Below are 21,749 nucleotides of genomic sequence, written 5' to 3' on the forward strand. Positions count from 1 at the left end.
CCTGTCTCTAGGCCTGACTCTCACTCCACTGAGCTACCCAGCTGCCCCCAATAATAGTCCATTCTTATTGTTTAATCACATATCAATCATGTAGAATTTATTAAACACCTACTCTGTGCTAGACACTGTGGTTCAAGTCTGAGGATGCAAAGATAAGAGTGAATCAGTTCCTGCTCTCGGAGCTTATAGTCTAGTCAGGGAAATGAGCATGTCCACATTTGGGATTGGGGGGATGTATGAATAGATACAAGATACCAGGAGGAAGAAGGAATTTGCAAGGGGTTAGTCAGGAATGGCTTCCTATAGAAGCACTTGAGCTGAGTTTTGAAGGAGACTTGGAGTTCTGAGAGGTAAAGCAGAGGAGGAGATACTTTCCAAACCCAGAGACAGCCTTTTTTTTTTCTTTTTAAACCCTTATCTGCCATGTTAAAATCAATACTATGTATTGTTTCCAAGGCAGAAGAGTAGAAAGGGCTAGGCAACCAGAGTCACACAACTAGGAAGTGTCTGAAGCCAGATTTGAACCTAGGACCTCTCATTGCTGGCCTGGCTCTCAATCCACTGAGCCACCTAGCCTCCTTCAGGGACAAAACCTATTAAGATTTATTTTATGCCATTTTTGAGGAATAGTAAGAAGGCCAGTTTTGCTGAACTGTCATGTTCATGAAGTGGAGTATTGTGTGATAAGGCTAGAAAGTTAGGTTGGAGCCAAGGTCTTCAGGGCTTTAAATACCCAACAAATAACTATATTTGGTCCTAGAAATAATATAGAGACACTGGAGTTTGAACAGAAGATACCAATATTTACTAGAGAATGGCTCTTTTGTGTCAGTTCCTCATAGATATTCGATATTTGATTCAAAATAGTATTGACATTGCATCTACCGTGCTGGACTTTGGCTTAGTAAGATCTAGGATCAAATGCTGACTTTAATACTTAGTAACTGGGCAACCCTTTTTGCTATACATCAGACAACTCTTCAGGACTAATTTGTAAAATCATAGGCTTGGTTGGAGGATGGATGAATCATGTACTTCATCTATGAGTTTGGTATAATCTATTTCTTAAAATTTGTTTCTTTCAATATTCTAATGCATTGCTTTGTTGTGGAAAAGACTTGTTTTTTATATAATCAAATTTCAAATCAGAAATAAAATATAACCTTTCTTTGTCTCTTAAACTTTACTCCAAGTTATTATCTATAATTTTATCTTTTCTCCATAGTTATGAAAGATAAAATAATATCTTACTTTTTTAAAAAAAAATCTTTGATCCCTAGACCTGGAAAAGGCATCATAAATAAAAGGAACTATAGACCAGTATTATTAATGATATTGATATAAAAATATTAAATAAAATAACAAACTACAGTAATAGAGGGGGGAAAAGTATTCATTATAATTAACTAGAACTTATACCAAGTAGATAAAAATAGATCTATGTTGGAAAACAACTAGCATATAAATAAAATTCAGAGTGCTTTCAAATCTGTATTATTTTTGTCTAACAGTCCTTTGAGTTAAATAAGACCGGTTATTATTTTGTCTATTATAAACCTTGAAGAAGATGTAATGCCTGGAAATCAAGTAATTTTCTGAAGGTCACAGTGGTAGAGGGGATACTAGAATCTTAATTTATTTAGTAATTTAGTTCTTTCCCACCAGGTTTCAGTTCTTCGTGGATAAGATTTTACCTCAATATCAAGATGCAGTTATGTCTCACACTCTCATCTATGTCCCATCCTACTTTGACTTTGTGCGACTCCGAAATTATTTCAAAAAGGAAGAATTAAATTTCACCCACATCTGTGAATATACAGAGAGGTCTGGTGTCTCTAGAGCCAGACACTTCTTCCTCCAAGGAGAACGTCAATTTCTGCTTTTTACAGAACGGTTCCACTTCTATAAAAGGTAAGGCAAAGCCATATTTGGCTATTTCTCCTTCCTCAGAAAGAGGCATGCCAGCAGGCTTCTGAGGGAAAGTTTTTTATTATTAGAAAGTTCCCATCACCTCTTCCTGCCTTCTCTTTTATGAGAATAGCCCCAGAATTTCTCTGAGAATAGATGGAGATGCCACCTTTGGCAAGAAATCAAAGATTAGGAGGACTTGTCCAACCCTCTCATCTCATAGGTGAGGAAAATTAGAATAAGAGAAGTGATCTGAGTTTTTCAAGATTAATATAGGACAGGGTTTTGGAATCATAGTTGTCTAGAATAATTGCAGTTTTGGACAGTGCCCTACAAGAAAGACTTCATGATGTTGGAAAAGGAACTAGATTGATGAAGGGGGAAAGGGTGGCTGATAGGAAAATGATGATGGAAGTAACCATTGCAGACATCCTAGTGGATGATAAATTGGGGAGGAAGATTAGATTAATTAGATGAATTGAGAACTGGTTGAATGATTGTGCCAGAAGAGTTAGTCAGCAAAAGGAATTTCTTGTAAGATATAGGTTGGATCAGATGGCCTCTAAGATCACTTCTAATTCTTGAAAATCAGGCCTTAAAAAGGGGCATGATTGTATTCTCACTGAAATGTATGTAGAAAAGGAAATAGTGTTATATGAAGGACTCAATGATGAACATTCAGGAGTTAATGATGTAAACTCTCACTTTTGTATTTGTATTGCCAGGACCTACTCTACTGCCTGGAATATAATAGGTACTTAATAAATACTTATTGACTTACTGGTGGCTACTGAAGTCTAGGTTTTGGGCAAGGCCCGTGTGACTCTTAAAGTTAATAATAATAGCTGACGTGTGTGTGTGTGTGTGTGTGTGTGTGTGTGTGTGTGTGTATGTGTGTGTGTATATAAATAAACATTTACTGTATACCAAGCACTGGGCTAATAATTAGCACTTTACATTATTATCTCATTTGAGCCTCAACAATTCATGAAGAAACTGAAGCAGAGGTTAAGTGACTTGCCCGGGGTCACATAGCTAATATCTGAGGTAATATTTGAACTCAGATCTTCCTGACTCCACCCCTCACTGCCTAGTCAGTAGGTATATTGGGAGATACGAAGTTGCTAGCGGAGTACCAAAAATGTTGATGTTAGAGATGTTCTAGGAAGTAGAGTTGATGCTTTTCAAGCCAGGGCAAAGCTGCTCATTGGAAATGTAGATTAGAGTTGAAGAATCCAGTGTACTTTGCTTAATCCTGCTTGACCTCTCTGTAACTTTTGGCCCTGTTGACCTCCTTTTCCTCTTGGATTCTCCCCCTCCTGGGATTTCATAATCCTGTCTAATTGCTTTTCAGTTTCTGCTCAGTTTCCTCTGCAGGGCCATCATCGGTGTGGTGTCCTCTAAGACTCAATGGAACCCTTAAAAAACTGTCTCTATTCATTCTTTTGACCACCTCATTAGTGACCATGGCCTTGTCACCTTCATATAGATAACTCCCAGATCTATATATCCAGTGCCAGTATCTTTCCTAAGCTCCAGTTTTGCTTTATTAATAACTATTGGACTTTTTAATCAGAATCTCAGATTCAGTATGTCCAAAACAGAAAACACTATCTTTGAATAAGCCCAAGGCCATCCCTCTTTTAAACTTCCTTATTTCTGTCAATTTTATACATTTGTGTGTATGTATTTAGCTATAGTATTTTGCACATAGTAGGTACTTAGTAAATGTTGATTGATTGATTGAAAAAAGGTATAAATAAGTTAGATTCAGACATTAATGAAATCTAGAAAACCTAAAACTCCAGGAGCACCTTTTTGAAGCTTGTGGAAAATTGCTTTTAGGCCAAATAAAAGCAATTGTTTCTTTATACTGTGACTGGTAATAGCAGTTCATATTTATGTAGCACCTTAAGGTTTTTAAAATTCCTTACCTACAATTATCCTGTGAAGTAGGCAATAATAACACTTGTATAGTTAACCTCATTATATAGATAAAGATAGCTAGGACATAATCAGGTGGACCTGAGTAAAAGTCCTGCCCCCAACATTAGCTCTATGTGACCATGTTCAAGACATTTTACTTTTGTCTGCCTCAGTTTCCATATATGCAAAATTGGGATAATAATAGTATCTCCTGAGGTTGCTGTGAGAATCAAATGAGATGACATCTGTTTGATGTTTTGTAAATTCAAAGACTTTATATAAGTGCTAGAAGAAAAATGCTGATCCCTGGTGAGTTTCCCCTTCAGTGACTTGTAAACACCACAGTTGGGAATTGAATCCATGTCAGTTGGCTCCAGCAATAGCCTGCTTTCCCAGGAGGTTGTCCAGACTGAAGTACAGGCTATAAAAGTCAGATTATAGAATTTTTGTACTCAAACCTATAATGGATTTGTTAGATGGACATCAGAGATAGATCTATCACTAACCTATTGAAGAAAACAGAATGGAAAATCACCCTCATTGTCTCCTACACTTTGGTATAATAATAATAATAATAATAATAATAATAATAATAATAATAATAGAGTTCTGCTGAGAGCCAATGGATCTTGGGCTCTGGTCTCACTCTGGCTCTTAAGGGCTGTTCTTAACTCTCTGGCAAAAGCCCCACTACCAGAAATGGACTACCAGACTAAGGAGAAGATTGGTCTGACTTGTTGGAGGGAAGACTTAAGCATCCCATTTCCCCACCCCCACACACTTTTTTCATCCATGTGATACTGCCAATGATATTAGGGTACATGGGGAAGAAAGAGTTGCAGGGGAGCATGTCAGGAAACTTACCTACCCCTCTATGAGACGTATATATCTCTATATCTCAATGGGGTTAAATGACTAGCCCAGGATAGCTACGAGGTATCTGAAGGCTATATTTGAACTCGCCCCCCACCCCCACCCCTCTTCAGGTCTGGCTCTCCATCCCCTGAGCCACTTAGCAGTCTAGGTTACTGATTTCTAAAGGGGATGGCCTATAGGTCAGGTTCCTTATGAGTGACCTGTCACTTCATTTGTGCAGCCCTTTGTCAGATACTCACCTTGTGTATTGGAGGGCTGGCTGGCACACATCTCTAACAGTAATGGAAATCATGGATACTCAGATTTACATGGTGGTAATGGATAAATTCTTTAGTAACACAACTGAACAACAACAAGGAGGCAACAGGGAGTTTTTGAAGTTTTGTTTGTATCTGAAGAACAGGCAAGTGGGTGACTTTGTTCTGTAGTTCTTAGGGGCAAGAGGACATATACTGGTTTCTGGTTGTGTGACTGCGTCCTATACCTCTCAATTCCTCCAAGGAGTAGAAAATATGAAGAATGTCCAGTGAGGGGGTACTCCATTTTCCTGAGTTGATCAATTCTTCCTAATAACAGTTCTAACAAAGGGAAGCAGCTCCCACCCCACCCCACCCCCTGGAAGTCCATCATGATTCCCTAGGCAGAAATGAGCTGTCCTTCCCTTGACCTTCTCTACCACTTCTCTTGTGGCTACTTCCAATTTGCTTTGTATTTCAGATAATTATTTAAATGTTTCTTATTGTTAAGAGTGCTACAAAGAGCTTTTATTTCTCTTTCTGTTCTCAGATGTAAGGTAATATTTTGTATTGGGTTGTTTGATAATTGTTGAATGAATGATTAATCTCAAATACCAGGTAATTCATAATTCTTTCTAGTTCTCTACTCTGCCATGTCATGGTTTTTGGCAGTGGTATGCTCTTCCTAATTATGTCTTGCAGAGGCTATTACATTTGCATCCCCCAGGTACATGCTAATTGTGTCAGTGGGGAGTAGAATCCCAGAAGTGTGCTAAGGGCCAGGGATAAGCCAGCTTCAGTCTGTCTATGTAGCCAGTAATCTATTTATGGCATGGGTAATTAAGAGTTAATCCCATTACTGCTGCCTGGGCTTCCTTCCCAAGTAGATAAACATGGCTGTTTAGTATGAAAGTTGATGAAGGATCCCAAGATCATTATCAGTTTTTCCCTCTCCAACAAGTATATCTTTTCGGTCAAGTTTAGAAAAGAGAATGTTTCCTAGGAGCCTCTTTAGAGCGCTTGTTTTCTCTAGGCTTGCCAAATGAAACCAGATCACCTAAGTGAAGTGGATGGTTTGGAAAACTTGCCACTATCATTGTCTGGAAAAAGCATAAATGATGCTTAAGATCAGGGGCTGCTCCCAAACTTGCCTGCAGCTCTCCAGATTCTAAGGGGTATAAGATGACATTACAACCTCATTGATTTACCTTAATTGGGAGGGAGAAGACTGTTGCTGCTAGGCCCTAGGCTTGGCTGCTAGAATGTTGTTTAAGGGAATGCTTAAAACTTCTTTAACAAATAGATAAGAATTATTTATAAGTAGCCCATTAATTATTGGAATAAAAATACCTGCTATGCTTGAGAAAACTGCCTTCACTCTTAAGTAGACTAAAGACTTTCTTTTGTCAGTTTTCTTAGCAATAGTAAACGCTCTCCTTCTAAGAGTGCTGAAGCTGCTCCAATTCCTACCAGTTCTCCTGGTGTAGGTGGGGTTCAAATTATTTGGATTCTCTTGTGAGCATCCTTTACCTAGAACTATTTTGGATTGCACATCAAACTGTATAACACAGCAGTTTTCTGCTATGGGCTTTCTTGCCTCAGAGAAAATAAGCCATATGTTGGTTTGAGTAAATTTGTCGTAGCCTCATTTGACCTGGGAAATAGCATTTTAATTGGAGTTCTGAGTAGTAGCAGTGGCTGTCTAGGTATATGTTTTGCTTAGAATGATGATAGTTTCCATTTGTATAACATACTTCACAAAGGTATTTGGATCCTCTCCATAACTCCGTTAAGTGGGCAATGTGCAGGTACTATCATCCCCATTTTTCTGCGTGGACACTTGAGGTTCTGATAGGCTACATTATCTACAGATGGTTCTGCTGCTGCTAAGTGCTGGAACTCAAACCCATTTCTTCTGACACCAGGACTGATGCTCTTTCCTATTATATAACAGCTTTTATGTCAAGTTATTTCAGGGGAAATGATATAGATCTTGCCATCACAGGGCTATAGTTTAGTGATTCGTCAAATAATAAAATGTCATGGCTGGTAATTTGATGGGAAATACAAATGTTTAAAGTGGAACTGACTAGTTATTTAAATTAACTCCACTCTGAATATGGAGCAGATAATAGTATCTCAGGGTGGCAAAGGCCATCAGAGGTAGTCTAGTCAAACCCATGCTTGAACAAAATCACTACAGCAATCTCCAAATGTGCAGTCTTTGCTTGAAGACCTCTGGGTAAGGGAACTTACCACTTCCAAGGCAGCCCATTCTACATTTTTTTTTTGCCCATTCTACTTTCTTAACCAGGTTTAACTCACCTCTGTAATTTCCATTTATTAACCCTGAATAACAAGTTTAATCTTTCTATCACATGATAGCCCATCAGATATAAGAAACCTCTTTCAATTTTACCTACTTTACTTGTTGTCTCAAAGAAGATATATTAGCTGGATTCTAGAAAGGATCATTCCTTGGCTTCATATCCCTTAAGCTTTCTCTAATAGGTTTGTACATGTTTACTTGGCATTTGTGTGTTTATCTCATATTTTTTTTATTTAGATGCAAGATGTTATCCTTATTAAATATGCTGATTATGCAAACCAGTGTAAAGATTAAAGTTAATGGTTGGACCAATGATTATATGAAATTATGTGATAGACAGTATTTATTATATCTTGAGTCAGAAATTTATTTACAAATAGAGAGGAAATAATAAAGAAGAGAAATGTGAGGGGGATAGAGAAGTTATCTATCCTATCAATTTAAATGTTTTGCTCTGGGTCTGCTTAATCCAGGCAGAGATTCATTAGCTCTCAACCAGGAAGGCTGGTAATGAGTAACCATGCGGGCCCCCTCCAAGATGGAAGCTAGTTTCTCCAGAAGCTAGAAAGGGTTCAGCCTTTTACTCACCTAAGGAAGTAATCAGAGAGTCAGAGTCCAAGTAGAAGCTGAGCTCTGAGCCCATGATCCAAGCCCTAGTCTCCAGCAAAGCTCCCTCTAAGACTATCTCCAGAAGACAATCTCTTCAGACTATCTTCTCAAAGACAATCTGCTCTGAAGGATATCAGGCCTTGCTTTTTATGCTGATTGAATTTTTAAGGGTGTGAATTCCCTAAGTACCTTGCTAGCTTCTCACTTAGTACTAAGTAGGGTGTTTAAGCTTTTGTTGATTCATTTCAAAAGTAGACAAAGGAGAGTTAATCCTTTCTTCACAATCTATTGAGGTACTAAGTAGGTATACTTTAGTTATCTTGACCAAAGTGTTAACTCAAAATTATTATTATTATTTATTATTCCTGTTGACTCCCTAGGAGCATAGGGCCGCACCATCTCATGTCAACGGACTCTGTTCTGGGCAACTTCCCCCAGCTGGGCCCATGTCATTCCAACTGTTTTTGTTTCATTTTCAGCAGATCTTTGCCAGGTCTGTTTTGGCCTTCCGACTTTCCTCCTCCCTGAAGGGTTCCAGCACAATGCTTGTCTGGCGTTGTCTTCCGGTTTTCGTAGCGTATGTCCTATCCATCTCCACTTACTTTTCTTTATGTCCTGACTAATGGGATACTGGATTGTTCTTTCCCAGAGACTAGCATTGGAGATCTTTTCAGGCCAGCTTTCTAACTCAAAATAGACAAAGGGAATAAAGGATTCCCTTTCACAAGTGTAAACTCAAAAAGAACAAAGAATTCCCTTTTATACCAGGGAGGGATAGCTCCAGGTTTGAGGGAAGAATAGGATCCAAAATGATCTCAACAGACTATGCCAACCCTAATGTAGTGAAAGGGCATCAAGGGTGACATAGTAGATAGAATGCTAGGCCTGGAGTCTGGAAAACTCCTCTTCACTGGTTCAGATACAAGCTCAGACACTTAGTAGCTGATAAAAATCACTTAATCCTGTTTGCCTCAGTTTTCTCACCTATAAAATGAACTGGAGAAGGAAATGGCAAACCACTCCAGGGTCTTTGCCAAAAAATCCCTAAATGGGGTCACAAAGAATTGGACATAAGTGGAAAGTGACTGAAGGACAACAACAAATGTGCTAACTTCTAGAATACAAAAGAAAGGTCCTGCCCTCAAGGAGCTTCCAATTTAACGAGAAAGATGACATGCAAATATATGAAAGGCAAGCATATTCAGGACAAATAAGAAACAATTGATAGAGAGAAAGGAATTGAGTGCTTCTGGAAGACTTCCCAAGATTTTAGTTGGGACATAAAGGAAGCCAGGGAGGTCAATAGACAGAGTAGAGAAGGGAGAGTATGTCAAGTATGAGGGACAGTCAGAGAGATGGAGTGGGAGTGGCTTGTGGATACTTTCTTGACTCAACTAGCCATCTTTTGTTACTGAGAATAAAAAAAGAGAGGAGAAAAGCAGTTCTTGTTAACTGATTCTTATAGTATATGATGTACACCACTCCCATCATCCCCTACCTCTGCAGAGACGAGCTAGGGGATGTATCTTTATTATCTCTTTTTTGGGCCACGTTTGGTCATTATAACTGCACACCGTTGCTTGGGGGTTTTCCATTCACTTTGGACGGGGTTTTCTGTAGTACATTTGCATACTGCAAATCTGCATACTTTAAAAAAAACCATTTGTATGTCTTTCTTCGCTTTTATAAAATCTTCATATTTGTCATTTATTCTATCATAAACTATAATTTAACCCATCTTGTTTCTTATTCTTTGGTAGCACAAAAAGGTCTGCTTCTATTTATTTATTACTGATATTTTGGCATGGATAAATTCTCTAGAGTGGTTGGGGAGAGCGTTGAAGCCATTTGGTTAAAGACCTGCCTCTAATACACAGTGACTTAGGGAAAAAGTCATTTAATCAGTCAGGTCCAGGGCAGCTCCAAGCCTTTAAATTGCAGAAAAGATGCCAACCTGCCTTGATAGACAGTTTCCTGAACTAGTTAAAACACAGATCTATTCCTATCTTTATGCCTATGGGTTCCCATCATTTTTATATCACTACACGGTTCCTTTGTGTTGGTGAAAATTAGATCCAGAATAGCAATTTTCTCATTTCCTCTACCATTTGAAGTATGAAGTTATTAAAGCAAGTTAAAAATTTATTTGGTGTTCTGCCTTTGGCAAAAAGAAAACTTTCTACATCTGGATAATTCAGATTCCCCCTTCAGGCCTTTCAGTCAGCCTTGAGATCTCCTCTCAAATTCATATTTCTTTCCTGATAGTCTCTGTGATAAAAAATTATCATAGGGGCAGTGAGGTGGCAAATCTGGCCTTAGACACTTCCTAGCTATGTGACCCTAAGCAAGTCACTTAACCCCAGTTACCTAGCCCCTACCACTCCTCTGCCTTGGTACTGATACTCTGTATTAATTTTAAGACAGAAGATAAAGGTTAAAAAAAAAGTCATCATATTTGCTTTGGCTCATTTTGGTATTCATACTAAATATTCCCCACCTTGCTTCCCCCTATCAGCCATGCTCTGGTCCTTGGATAGAATGCTGGGCCTGGATTTAGGAAGATCTGAGTTTAAGCTTTGGTTCAAACACTTGTAAGCTCTGTGCTTGGGTGGGTCGCTTAACTTCTATTTGCTTCAGTTACCTTATATGTAATAAGGGATAATAATGGCAACCTCCCAGGGGTGTTGTGAGGGTCAAATGAGATAATATTTGTAAAGCATTGTTCCTGGCACATCATAGACACAATATACATGCTATTATTACTCTTTTAAAATTGTTTTTATTTTTTACTTTTTCCCAGATACATATAAAAACAATTTTTTGCTTTTTTTAAAAAATAATTTAAATAATTTAAAATAATTCAGATTCTCTTTCACACCTTCCTTCCCCTCTCCCCTCACTGAGAAGGCAAGCAATTTGGTGAAGGTTATACATGTGCAGCCATGCAAAGCATTTCCATATTAGGTATGTTGTGAAAGAAAACACAGAATAAAAAAAAACCCAAGGAAAATAAAGAATGAAAAAATAGTGTCCTTCAGTCTACATTCAGACTTCATCATTTTTTTCTCTGGAAGTGGTTAGCATTTTCATTATGGGTCCTTTACAATTGTCTTGGATCTTTGTACTGCTGAGAATAGCTAATCTTATTTATTTTCTTCACATACAACACTTCTTGCCCAACCATCTCCCATCTTATTTCATTTGAATAATGCATACCCATTGCAGAACTATATTCTAGTCATGGATCTATCTCATAATGTCTCAGTGAGACCAGTGAGGTGAAATTTGCTTCCTTTCATTAAAATCTCTTAATTCATTCTGCTTGTTAGCTATCCATTGTGCATTTTGTGCTTGTAGACTTATTTTATGGAAGATAAAAATTAATATTACCACTGATTTCTATTTGATTTTTTCAGTGTAATTGATTTTATGCTGTATTGATTTTTTTTGAATTGATTTTTATAATTGAGTTAGTATCTGCTTGAACTCACTTTGTTCAGGAATGCAGTCTTCCTTCAGCATTAGTTCAAAGATGTGGTTGAAAATAAGAGTCATCATCATGCATAATATTAGTCCCTGGGATATCTGCTTTTGTCTATAAGCCTCTCTTCCCTCCCATAGATATGTCATTTGGCCGTGTGCAATTATATAAGTTAGGGACAGCAAATCTGTTGGTACTGATCTCCTAACAAAGATTACTAGAGGAAGATGAGTTCCTCAAAGCATTGAACATCCCTTAATTATCAGAGAAGGAAGTGATTGACCACATCTGCATGCTGATCCACTTTTCCTACTATAACCAATTGTAAGGTTAAAAAACTACTTAGTTTTTCCCTTTTCTGCATATTGATAGAGTTTCCCTTTTATTACTCGAGTTTTTGAAAAAGCAAAAGTGGCCAGTCTGACCTGATTTGTTAAAAATTCTACATTCACTGTTAATAAACTGATTTTGCTTAGAGTGTGTGCTTCTGTTTACCTTTATTACATTTACCCACCACAGTTGAAAGGGACCTAAGAAGTCTCCAAGTCTAACTCCTTCAATTTGCAGTTGAGGAATCTAAAGCAGACAGAAGTTTAGTGACTTGCCCAGGGTCCCACAGCTATTTAGTGCCAGAGGTGGTATATGAACTCTCGACTCAGGTTCTTCATTTTACCCATTATGCCATACTACCTCTGAGGGGGTTTTATTTTTGGCATCTTTCTTGGAATATGGGTGTCCCAACCACTAATATACTGTAAGTATTCCTGTTTTTTTCTTGTTTGGTAGATACACTTAGACAATTTTAGCCCTCTGTCTTCTCAATTTAAAGACTTTACGATTAGCCTAGCAGCATTTCAGGAATCTACAATTTTAGTAGCCCTTGTTAGGTACATTCCATCTTTGGCCAAGAGCCCATCATTGTTTCTAACTCTTAAACTGTAGTTCAGAATTTCAAAATCTGTTTTCAGGCACTATATTCTTTTTTTTTTTTTTTTTTAACCCTTGTACTTCGGTGTATTGTCTCATAGGTAGAAGATTGGTAAGGGTGGGCAATGGGGGTCAAGTGACTTGCCCAGGGTCACACAGCTGGGAAGTGGCTGAGGCCGGGTTTGAACCTAGGATCTCCTGTCTCTAGGCCTGACTCTCACTCCATTGAGCTACCCAGCTGCCCCTCAGGCACTATATTCTTAAGCAACCATTTACTTCTTAAATCTGCCTTTTATAGTTGGATCATAGATCTAGAGATTTCAGAGATCACTTAGTTCAGTCCTTTCATTTTATAGATAAGGAAACAGGTCCAGAAAGGTCAAACTTCCACCAGTAGTAAGCTTACATCAGACTTAGATTGGAATCCAGGTCCTTTGCCTTAAAATCCAATAATAATAGCCAACATTTATATAGCATTTATAATGTGCCAGTTGCTTTACAGTTATGATTTAATTTCATCTTCACAACAACCCTGGTAGGTTGGAGCTATTAGGATTCCCATTTGACAGATGAGAGAACACTGAGGCAAAGAGGGGTTAAGGGTTTTGTTCAGGGTAACACAGCTAATAAAGAGTCTGAGGCTGAGTTTGATCCCAGGTCCTTTGTCTCCAGATTCAGTATTCTTTCCGTTAAGCTAAGGACCTCCCATTCTCTTATGAAACCCTTGTCTTGTTTTCTATATTACTTCTTGCAGTATCTTTTGTGCCCTTAGAAGGAATCTTCAGATGTCACAAGTCTCAAAAGGAGTTCTCAGTCACATCTCTAATTAATAACTTGGGAAGACAATAGTCTTTTGTGTTGTTAATGGAACAATTACATCCAGTCTTAACCCAAGGAACTGGCAGGAAACCATTTGTGTCAGCAATCAGCAATGACCTGTAGAAATTAAACCTAAAAGACATGCTAAGGTCATTTAGGAGTACAACCACCTATTGTCCTTGTTACTGCTCCCTAGCAGTGTTCAATGAAAAGGACTAGAATTTGTCCTGAAGATTTTCCTTTAGAGAGGTAGTGGTGGAAGAGAGAAATAACCTATCTGCACAGTCTTACCTCAATAGGCCAGAACTTGAGGTTAATTATGTTTTCCTCCAAATAACTGTAATAATCCTCATTTACAGAGCCCTTTGAAGTTTTATAAAGTTGTTTTCTCTCTGTCACCCATTTTGGGAGGCCAGCAGCATAAGTATTCTTCTTCCTCTTGTATAGCTCTGAGAAAATAACTGATGTGCCCATAGTTACAAAGCTAAGCCAAGAAAGACTTGACTTCCAAAGGTTTTGTGAGCACTTTCTACCATGCCACACTGCCCCATGGGCTAAGAACACAAATAAAAATAAAGCCTCTGCTATAATGTTTTTCCCAAAGTGGGAATGTAGAACAGGGTTCAGTAACTTTAGATCTGGGGCCCTACTTGAGAGTTAAGCCTTAAGTGTTTCTAGAAACCCTAAGGAAGGAGAAAAAGCAAAGGTAGGTTAGGTGAGGAAACAAAAAGTAGCTAGAAAGAAGAAGAAAGAGGTATTGTGGGGCTGAGATACAGAGCCACCAGCAGCCACCTCAGCTCCCCATCTGGAAAGGTCTTCTCCCAGGAAGTCCACAAGTATGAAAGACAAGTGCTCTGGGCAGGGTAGACAGAGTATTGGAACTGGAGTAAATCTGGGAAGAGTGGGGAGGAGAGGTCTCCTAGAGAATTTGTGACCAGATACCCATTGGCCATGGGGCAGGAAGATTGAAGATTTCTCTCTGTGACATATCGAGGAGTGAGAGGTGGAGAGGTGTGTGCAGAGAAGGGTGGAAGAGCTTTGATCAAAAAGTCAAGACCTACCTGGAATAGTGGCATGTCATTTGTGGAGCCCTGGCAGGATGGAGAACCTGACCTCAATCCTGATCTGATGGTCAGTCCCAGGGGGTCACCCTCCTTGCTGCATTTGTTGGCTTTGCTCATGGGACATGGTGATGCAAAAAAGCACTTGAATTGCTCAAGCTGTTAAAGCTAATTGCTTTCCTGTAATTTCTAATGGGTCCTCAGGCCAGGTTTTTAACTGGATGGACTTGGGATGTCTGCCATGAAGTAAGCCAAACAACATTGTTGTGACTAATGGTGTGGCAGGGGACTTTTGAACTTTAAAAAAATTTTTTTAGAGTGAATCAGTTTCTTACCCTCCCGCTCCTTTTCTTCTAATCATCCTGGTTCATTTTGGACAGATTTTGCACTCTGGTCTTCTGCCCTTTCCTTTTGTGACTCAGTGAACAAAAATTCATTTTATGACTAGCTTTCTGCTTTTTCATTATTCTTTCTATTGCTTAAATTCATACCTTACCACATACCTTACCAATTTGCCTTTATTAAACTAAAACATAGGTCATAGGGTCAGAACTAGAATTGGAAAAGACCTTCAAGACCATTTAGTCCAACCTCCTTGTTTTCTGGATGAACAGTTTAGCAAACATTTATTACGTATTCCGTTATGGACCATGTGCTGTGTTACAATGACCAAAAAAAGTGACCTCAAGGAGTCTGGTCCTAGGAAGATATAATGTGTGTATGCAGTTAAGTGTGGTACACTGTTGGGGAACACTTCTAGGAGTGAAAGAGCTTTCTAACTTGGCATCACAAAAGGTCTCTTGTAGGCAATGACACGTGAACTAGACTTTAACATACACTTAGAAACACTAGGCACCTCAAGTGACCCAAATATTTTTACTTTGAATATAAAACATTATTCCACTATTTTTTTTCTTAATGAATCTGAAAAAAAATGATTGTGTCAGTAGATACAGCTTAGCCTTTCAAGATATTCTTAAATTCTGATCATCATTAAAGGGAGCTAAAGGTTCAAGATAGAGATGAAGAGGGAGTGCATCTTGGACATATGGAAATAAGTAACTAGGCAGTGGCTTGAAGATCAAAGGTGGTATATTATGTGTAGAGGACAATTGGCAGGCTAATTTGACTGGAAGAGAGCATAAGGGTAGCATGATATAAAATAAGGTTGGTGAGAACTATATTGTGGATGGTACTCAGCTGAGAATTTTGTATTTTGTCCCAGTCATTAATGAACCATAGGAAATATTTGAGTTGAGGAATGATAAGGTCACATCTATCTTTTTTACTTTTCTTTTCAAAGCCATTCCCACTCTATGTTTTCCCAACCAAATTAGTCCCAAACTCTTTTGTGCAACCTGATCTCTTCCCTAGTTCATGCTACCATGCACTTTGGCTCTCTTGTTTCATCTTTATAGCTTTAATTTTTTCAACCAACATTTCAACCTCTCAACTAACAGAAACTTTATTCTTCCTGAGGGTGCCCTTGCCACTACATACTGCTTTCTCCTTTTGTTTCTAGGGGAAAATTTTTTCTTTTGCCTTTTTATTATGAATTTGTCAAATATCTAAAACAAACATTTCCTTATGATTGGGATCTTTCTGTGTCTTTCTCATAAGAAGTGTTTCTGTAAGCCTTTTTAACCTGTGCCCCAGTATTTTCAGAAGCCTGTATAGAAGTTAGTATTCTTCCTTAGACCTTTTAGAATAAGAACACCCCCTTCTCTAAAAATAAAACCTTTGGCCTTTCCACTTTAAATTTCAAAGACCTTGAGGGGTTGAGTAGTTTTCTGGAAACAAGAAGCCTCCATCCAAGGGTAATTCCTTATTTCATCAAGGTGTCATAGAGTCAAAGAATGTTCATGTTCCCTCTGCATATGAACTTACTCATTGTTCTTCAAACCCTGGTCTGGGGGCCATGGTTCCAATGACTGAAATCTGACAGGAACAGAGGATGGGAGGAGGGAGATAAGGAGGGAGGATTTTGTGATTGGAAACTCTATAAGTTGGTACTCTGAATTCAATGCATTGGTATTCTCTAAGCATCCAAAGCTGGGAATATCCTCTTTTATGAAAGAATAAACTGCTATCTTATACTTTGGCTTCTCAACCCTGAGTTTGTGAACTTAAACTGGTGGGGTCCACTGTTCGCAATGCTGTCCCACACACTTATTCAAAGAAAAACAGGGAAAGGACTGCATAGGAAGCTGTGGATCTCTACTATGTACCATATTTTTTTGTTTTAAGTATAATTAAAATGTATATGGTGATTTTTAAGAAAATAAATGTTATGTTGCGCACCTGTGGACCTTCCACTTCTGCAAAGGACTAAAGGAGTCGTCTTCTCATATCTCTTCTTGGGGGAACCATGCTTTTTCTTTGCAATTTTGTAGCATTCGGCTTTGATTGATTTGTTTTTAACATAATAGTTCTAATGCTGCATATATCCTCTTTCAAATTTCCTTCCAAGGCCATTCCTTTTCTTATCTCTTATCTAGAGCTTGTGTACTTCTTGTTCATTTTGTAACAGTCTAAGCTGTCCTGTTTATCTGGCCTTTTTTTCCTATTATTTTTTCTTAAAAAAAAGATGCCTTAGTGAACTTCCTTTTCACAAAAGAATAGGTATCCTTGCTAATGATTCATATAGATAATCAAGTTGAATATTTTGCCAGATACTCTTTTAGTAGTTTTTGATAGAGTCTTTCCTATTGATATGCTCAACACATGCCCCTTTTTGGGTATTTCTTTGTCTTTCCAACAGGTACACAATAAAGGGCATCAGGAATCTGATTTTCTACGAATTGCCAACCTATCCCCATTTCTACAGTGAAGTCTGCAATATGCTGAAAGCCACTGGTGGTGGGGAGGAAGCCACATGGACCTGTACTGTCTTGTATTCAAAGTATGATGCCCAGAGATTGGCAGCTGTGGTTGGCATGGAGCGGGCAGCGCAGATGCTTCAGTCCAAGAAGAATGTTCACCTCTTTATTACTGGAGAAAAATGAGTTAGACTTTGGTGACATGGGGATGGAGTTATGTAACCCACCTGATGACCTGGTGCTGAATGGATGTGGTTCTGAGAAGTTGATCTTGAAGAAGACATCTGACAGCTTCATTCTGTGCCTTGATACATCTAAAACACTTTGCATGAAAAGTCTTTGTAAACTGAATTTTAGTAAATCAAAGGCTATTTTAAATACTTTGGGGGAGCACAGGAAGACAAGTTAAAAGACATTTAAAAGAAGTGTAAATTGGAAACTTTTTGTAAATCATGGACTATTTTTGTAATCACTAATTTGATTCAAGTTGGTAAGTTTATATGTTTTGTCTAGCAGGCTTTCACAAAAGAGGGCATACCTGTAATTGGTCGTTCCATTCAATGATAAGGCACAAAGTGACTGGTGATAGATAACCCTTCGTTATGTGTGAGGTAGACAGGTGGAACAGTTAGGCCAGGGCTCCAAGTTCAAGTCCTAGGAAAGTCACCTAATCACTGCCTGCCTCAGTTTCCTCATCTGTAAATTGATGATAATGATAGGAACTATCTCCTATGGTGGTTGTGAAAATCAAATGAGATAATTTTCAGTTCAATCAGTGTTTATTAAGCACCTACTAACTGGTAGGTGCTGGCGATATAAAAAAGAAAAAGACATCTCATGCCTTCAAGGAGCTTAAGGTCTACTAGGGGAAGACCACACACAAAAGGATGCCAGAAAGAGGAGGGAGAAGTTTCCTGGGACAGAGATCTTGTTCTCTGGAGTTGAAACAAAGCAAAGCTGCAGATGGAAAGTGACTATATTTGTAAAATGCTTAGCGCGGGTGCCTCACACATAGTAGGTGCTTAATAAATGCTCATTTCCTTCCTCTACTTTTTTTGTATGTGTATAGCATTTTTAAAAATTGTTGTTTACAACATTTTCCCTTCCCAGGTACATATCTCTAGCCTTGCCATCAAGAGGATTGTTCCTTGTAACAAATTATGATTAAGCAAAACCAATGAATCCACTGGGCAAGTACAATAATGTATGCCTTATTCAGTACTTTTAATCCATGCCTGATTCATCATTCTTCTGAAATCATAATAATCACTGCATTGATCAGTGATGATATTTTTCAGTACCTTCTTTTACCTTACTGGGCTCATATAAATCACTCTGGTTCTACTTACTTCTCCCTGCCTCTCTTCATATAAGTTTTGCCAGACTTCTCTAAATATTAGGTTGTTTTTTTCACCACCACTGTAGGAAGTAGATGCTCTTATTATCCTCATTTTGCAGATGAGGAAACTAGGGCAGGCAGTGATTAAGTGATATTGCATTCCTTTGCAATTTTTTCAACAGTTTCCCAATTGATAAGTATCCACATTTCTTCTAATTCTTTGACTTCCTTAAAGTTCCAACTAAAATACTACCTTCTAAAGAAAGCCTCCCCTACTCCTCCTCCTTAATCATTTCCTATTTATCTTGTACATAGTTTGCTTTGTATATATTTGTTTGATTATTGTTTCCCTATGAGAGGTAAGCTCCTTGAGGACAAGAATTATCTTTTGCCTCTCTTTGTATCTCCAACACTTAGCGCAGTAGTGCATAGTAGGTGCTTAATAAATGTTTCTTGATTAATTAATTCATATCCAGCCCTTGACTCTCTCTTAAGCCCCATTTCCATATCACCAGCTATCTCTTGGATCTTTCCACCTGGAAAGTTCCATTGGCATCTCAAAATAAACACATCCAAAACAGAATTTATTACCTTTCCCCTAAACTTGCCTCTCCTTTATCTATTTTGTTAAAGGAACAACCTTCTAAACATGTCAGGCCATGAGGGAATACCTACACTTAGGAGAAGGCAAATGCTGAACCAAAAGATGATGAAGAGGTGGATGTTCTCTTTGGAGTATAATCCCCTTAGGGATTTTCATTGTACCCCTGAGACCTGGCATGATGCCTGGCCCTGCAGGCATTTTAAATGCTCATCAACTGAACAAATGAAAAACCAGCAAAGGGGTAGTCAAATAAATAGAATGTGGAGAGTGTTAATAGGCAATTTATAAGAGAAGTTATATGTAGGAACCTGTGGTCAGCCATGTCAGAAGCTACAGAATGAGCAAGGAGGAAGCAGCTGAGAAAGTCATAGGATTTAGCAATTGATTTTTTTTTTTAAACTTAGAGACAACATCCAGTAGAGTAATGAGAATTGGTTGTCAAATTGTAAGGGATTAAAAAGTGGGTAGAGAGTATATAGACCTGTGTGGAGTTTGCATTTGGACTCATGCTTGTACTTCTTGGTTGTGCAACCTGGAGCAAGTCCCTTTTCCTGGCTTGGCATCTTCTGCTGATTAATAAGAGGTTTGGATGAAATAACCTCTAAGATAACCTTCCTCCCCTTCACTTCCCTGAAAAAAATCTGATTGTTTCAAATCACAAGAGGCCATTGACTTTGGAACAACCTCAGTGTGTGGATGAACAATTGAGACTCCTTGATATTCCAGACCCTTGAGTCCAAGTTTATGTGGAGCAAAAGAGTGTCTTAAGAGATCTGAGCAGTCTTCATTTTCAAACCTAGTCCCTTGAGCCTTTTTAGTGAGCACTTTGCTATTCTGTGCTCAATCATTGCCAACCCAGTGGACTCTTCCTCTCAAACATAAAGCTCTTTTGGGAAAAAAGGCACTAAATGAGGCTCATTCATTCCACACAACATTATTGAAGAAGGTCTCCTTTGCACAGCTCCCTGTTAGCTGTTCCAGGGAATGCTAATGAAAAAGATATGGTCTCTGCCCTTTCAAGAGCTTACAGTCGACCCAAGAGGGTAGTCTATGCACCCATGGAAACACACCAGTGTGGGAACACGCCAGGGTGTTTATGCGTAGATGAAGTTCCCTGGGAAAGGCAGCATAGTATAAGGGAGGGAGCCCTGGCCTTGGAGACAGGAAGGAACTGAGTTCAAATTCTGCTTCTGATACTTACAGGTTCTCTGACCATGGCTGAGTCACTTTATTTCTCCACACTTCAGTTTCCTCACTAGTAAAATAGGAATAATAGGTGTAGTGTCTACAAAGGGGAACTGCATGGATAGAGAGCCGGACAGGGAGCCAAGTCCCACCTCTGACACATACAGACAGGATGACCCTGGGCAAATCACTTATCTTTTTAGAACTCTAGGCAGCTCTATAAAGTTGCAGACAAGGTGCCCACCTGCACTGGGGAGAAGAGAATTGCCCCATCTGGGAGTTGCCTATCCTGATGGAATCCCAGGTCCAGACCCTATCCTAATGGAGTTCTTAGTTCTCACTGAGTTCTGAGAATCAAATGAGATCATATAAGCAAAGGATATCACAAACTCTAAAACTTTATAATTGACATTATTGTGTTAATGGGGCAGCTAGGAGGCAAAGTGGATAAGAGTGCCTGGAGCCAAGAAGACTCCATCTCCCTGAGTTCAGATCCTTGGACACTAGCTGTGTGACTCTGGGCAAGTCATTTAACCCTGTTGGCCTGAGCTTCCCCATCTGTAAAATGAGCTGGAGAAGAAAATGGCAAACCACTCGAGTATCCTTACCAAGAAATCCTAAATGAAGTCATAAAGAGTCAGACATGACTAAAATGACTGAACAACATTATGTTAAACATGGTGCAAAGGGAATGATTAGGGTAGGCTATAGCAAGAATTTTCTTGAAGGAGATGGTACTTAAAAATTTTCTACTTTAATGGCTGATTTTATCAGTGTAGTCCTTCCACCAATGCCAGTTACAACCCCTCTGTTGTCAGGTCATGGAATCAGATTTAGAGCTAGAAGGGACCTTAAAGGCCATTGAATCAACTCTTTATTTTACAGATGGAGAAATTAAGGCAGAGAGGTTAAGTAACATAGCTAGTATCTGAAGAGCATTTGAACTCATCTTCCTGACTTCAAGCTTGATGACTTCAAGCTTGATGCTTCATCCCTCTGTGCCACCTAGGGTTGCTATGGCTTAACATTTTTATTATTTAGTGACTCACCCGATGTGAGCATCTTAAAGCTCATCTAGGTTAGCTGAAGCAGATATGCTTGTTGACCCACTTGTTGCTCCTTGTACATGATACGCCTCTCACCTTTCTTGGTTTTACAAAGCTGTTTCCCATGCTTGGAATGCTCTCCCTCCTTACTCTTAGAATCCCTTATTCCCCCAACGTTCATCTCAAATGCCACTTCCTATAAAAGGACTTTCTGGATTCCCCCCACTAATTAGGGCTCTTCCATCTCCTCTCCTCCCAATCCTTTGTATATACTACATATTTATTTTTGTATCTGGTTTTCTTCCATTAAACACTTTGAGGGCAGAAAAGGTGTCTCTTTTGTCTTTGTATCCCCAAAGCTTAGACTGGGACATAGTAGTTGTTTAATGTATACTTGTATTGAATTAATTTGAAATTAATTGACTCTGTCTTCTGTCTGAGAGAAAAAAAGATTCTGCTAGAAGCCTGAAAACACTTTTTCCTCCAAATAGTAACTTTTAAAAACTGCTTTGTTTGGGATTCTTTTTTGGAGGGTGCACTGGAATTGTGAATGCCTCCCACAGCTGGCTGCTCAGTATACAACA

The 21,749-nt window shown here is 38.7% G+C and overlaps 1 protein-coding gene across 1 annotated transcript in view; it reads left to right on the forward strand.

Annotated features, from left to right (window-relative positions):
* Nucleotides 1-18,685, forward strand: part of UTP25 (UTP25 small subunit processor component) — a 48,549-nt gene extending 29,864 nt beyond the window's left edge. The window contains exons 11-12 of the mRNA XM_044671829.1: nucleotides 1,666-1,911; nucleotides 16,934-18,685. Of these exons, the coding sequence (XP_044527764.1) occupies nucleotides 1,666-1,911; nucleotides 16,934-17,177 (490 nt within the window). The 3' untranslated portion in view covers nucleotides 17,178-18,685. The remainder of the gene's footprint in view (nucleotides 1-1,665; nucleotides 1,912-16,933) is intronic.
* The last annotated feature ends 3,064 nt before the right edge of the window (nucleotides 18,686-21,749 follow it).

The sequence above is a fragment of the Gracilinanus agilis genome, chromosome 4 (assembly GCF_016433145.1).
Source record: "Gracilinanus agilis isolate LMUSP501 chromosome 4, AgileGrace, whole genome shotgun sequence".
Lineage (NCBI taxonomy): Eukaryota > Metazoa > Chordata > Mammalia > Didelphimorphia > Didelphidae > Gracilinanus > Gracilinanus agilis.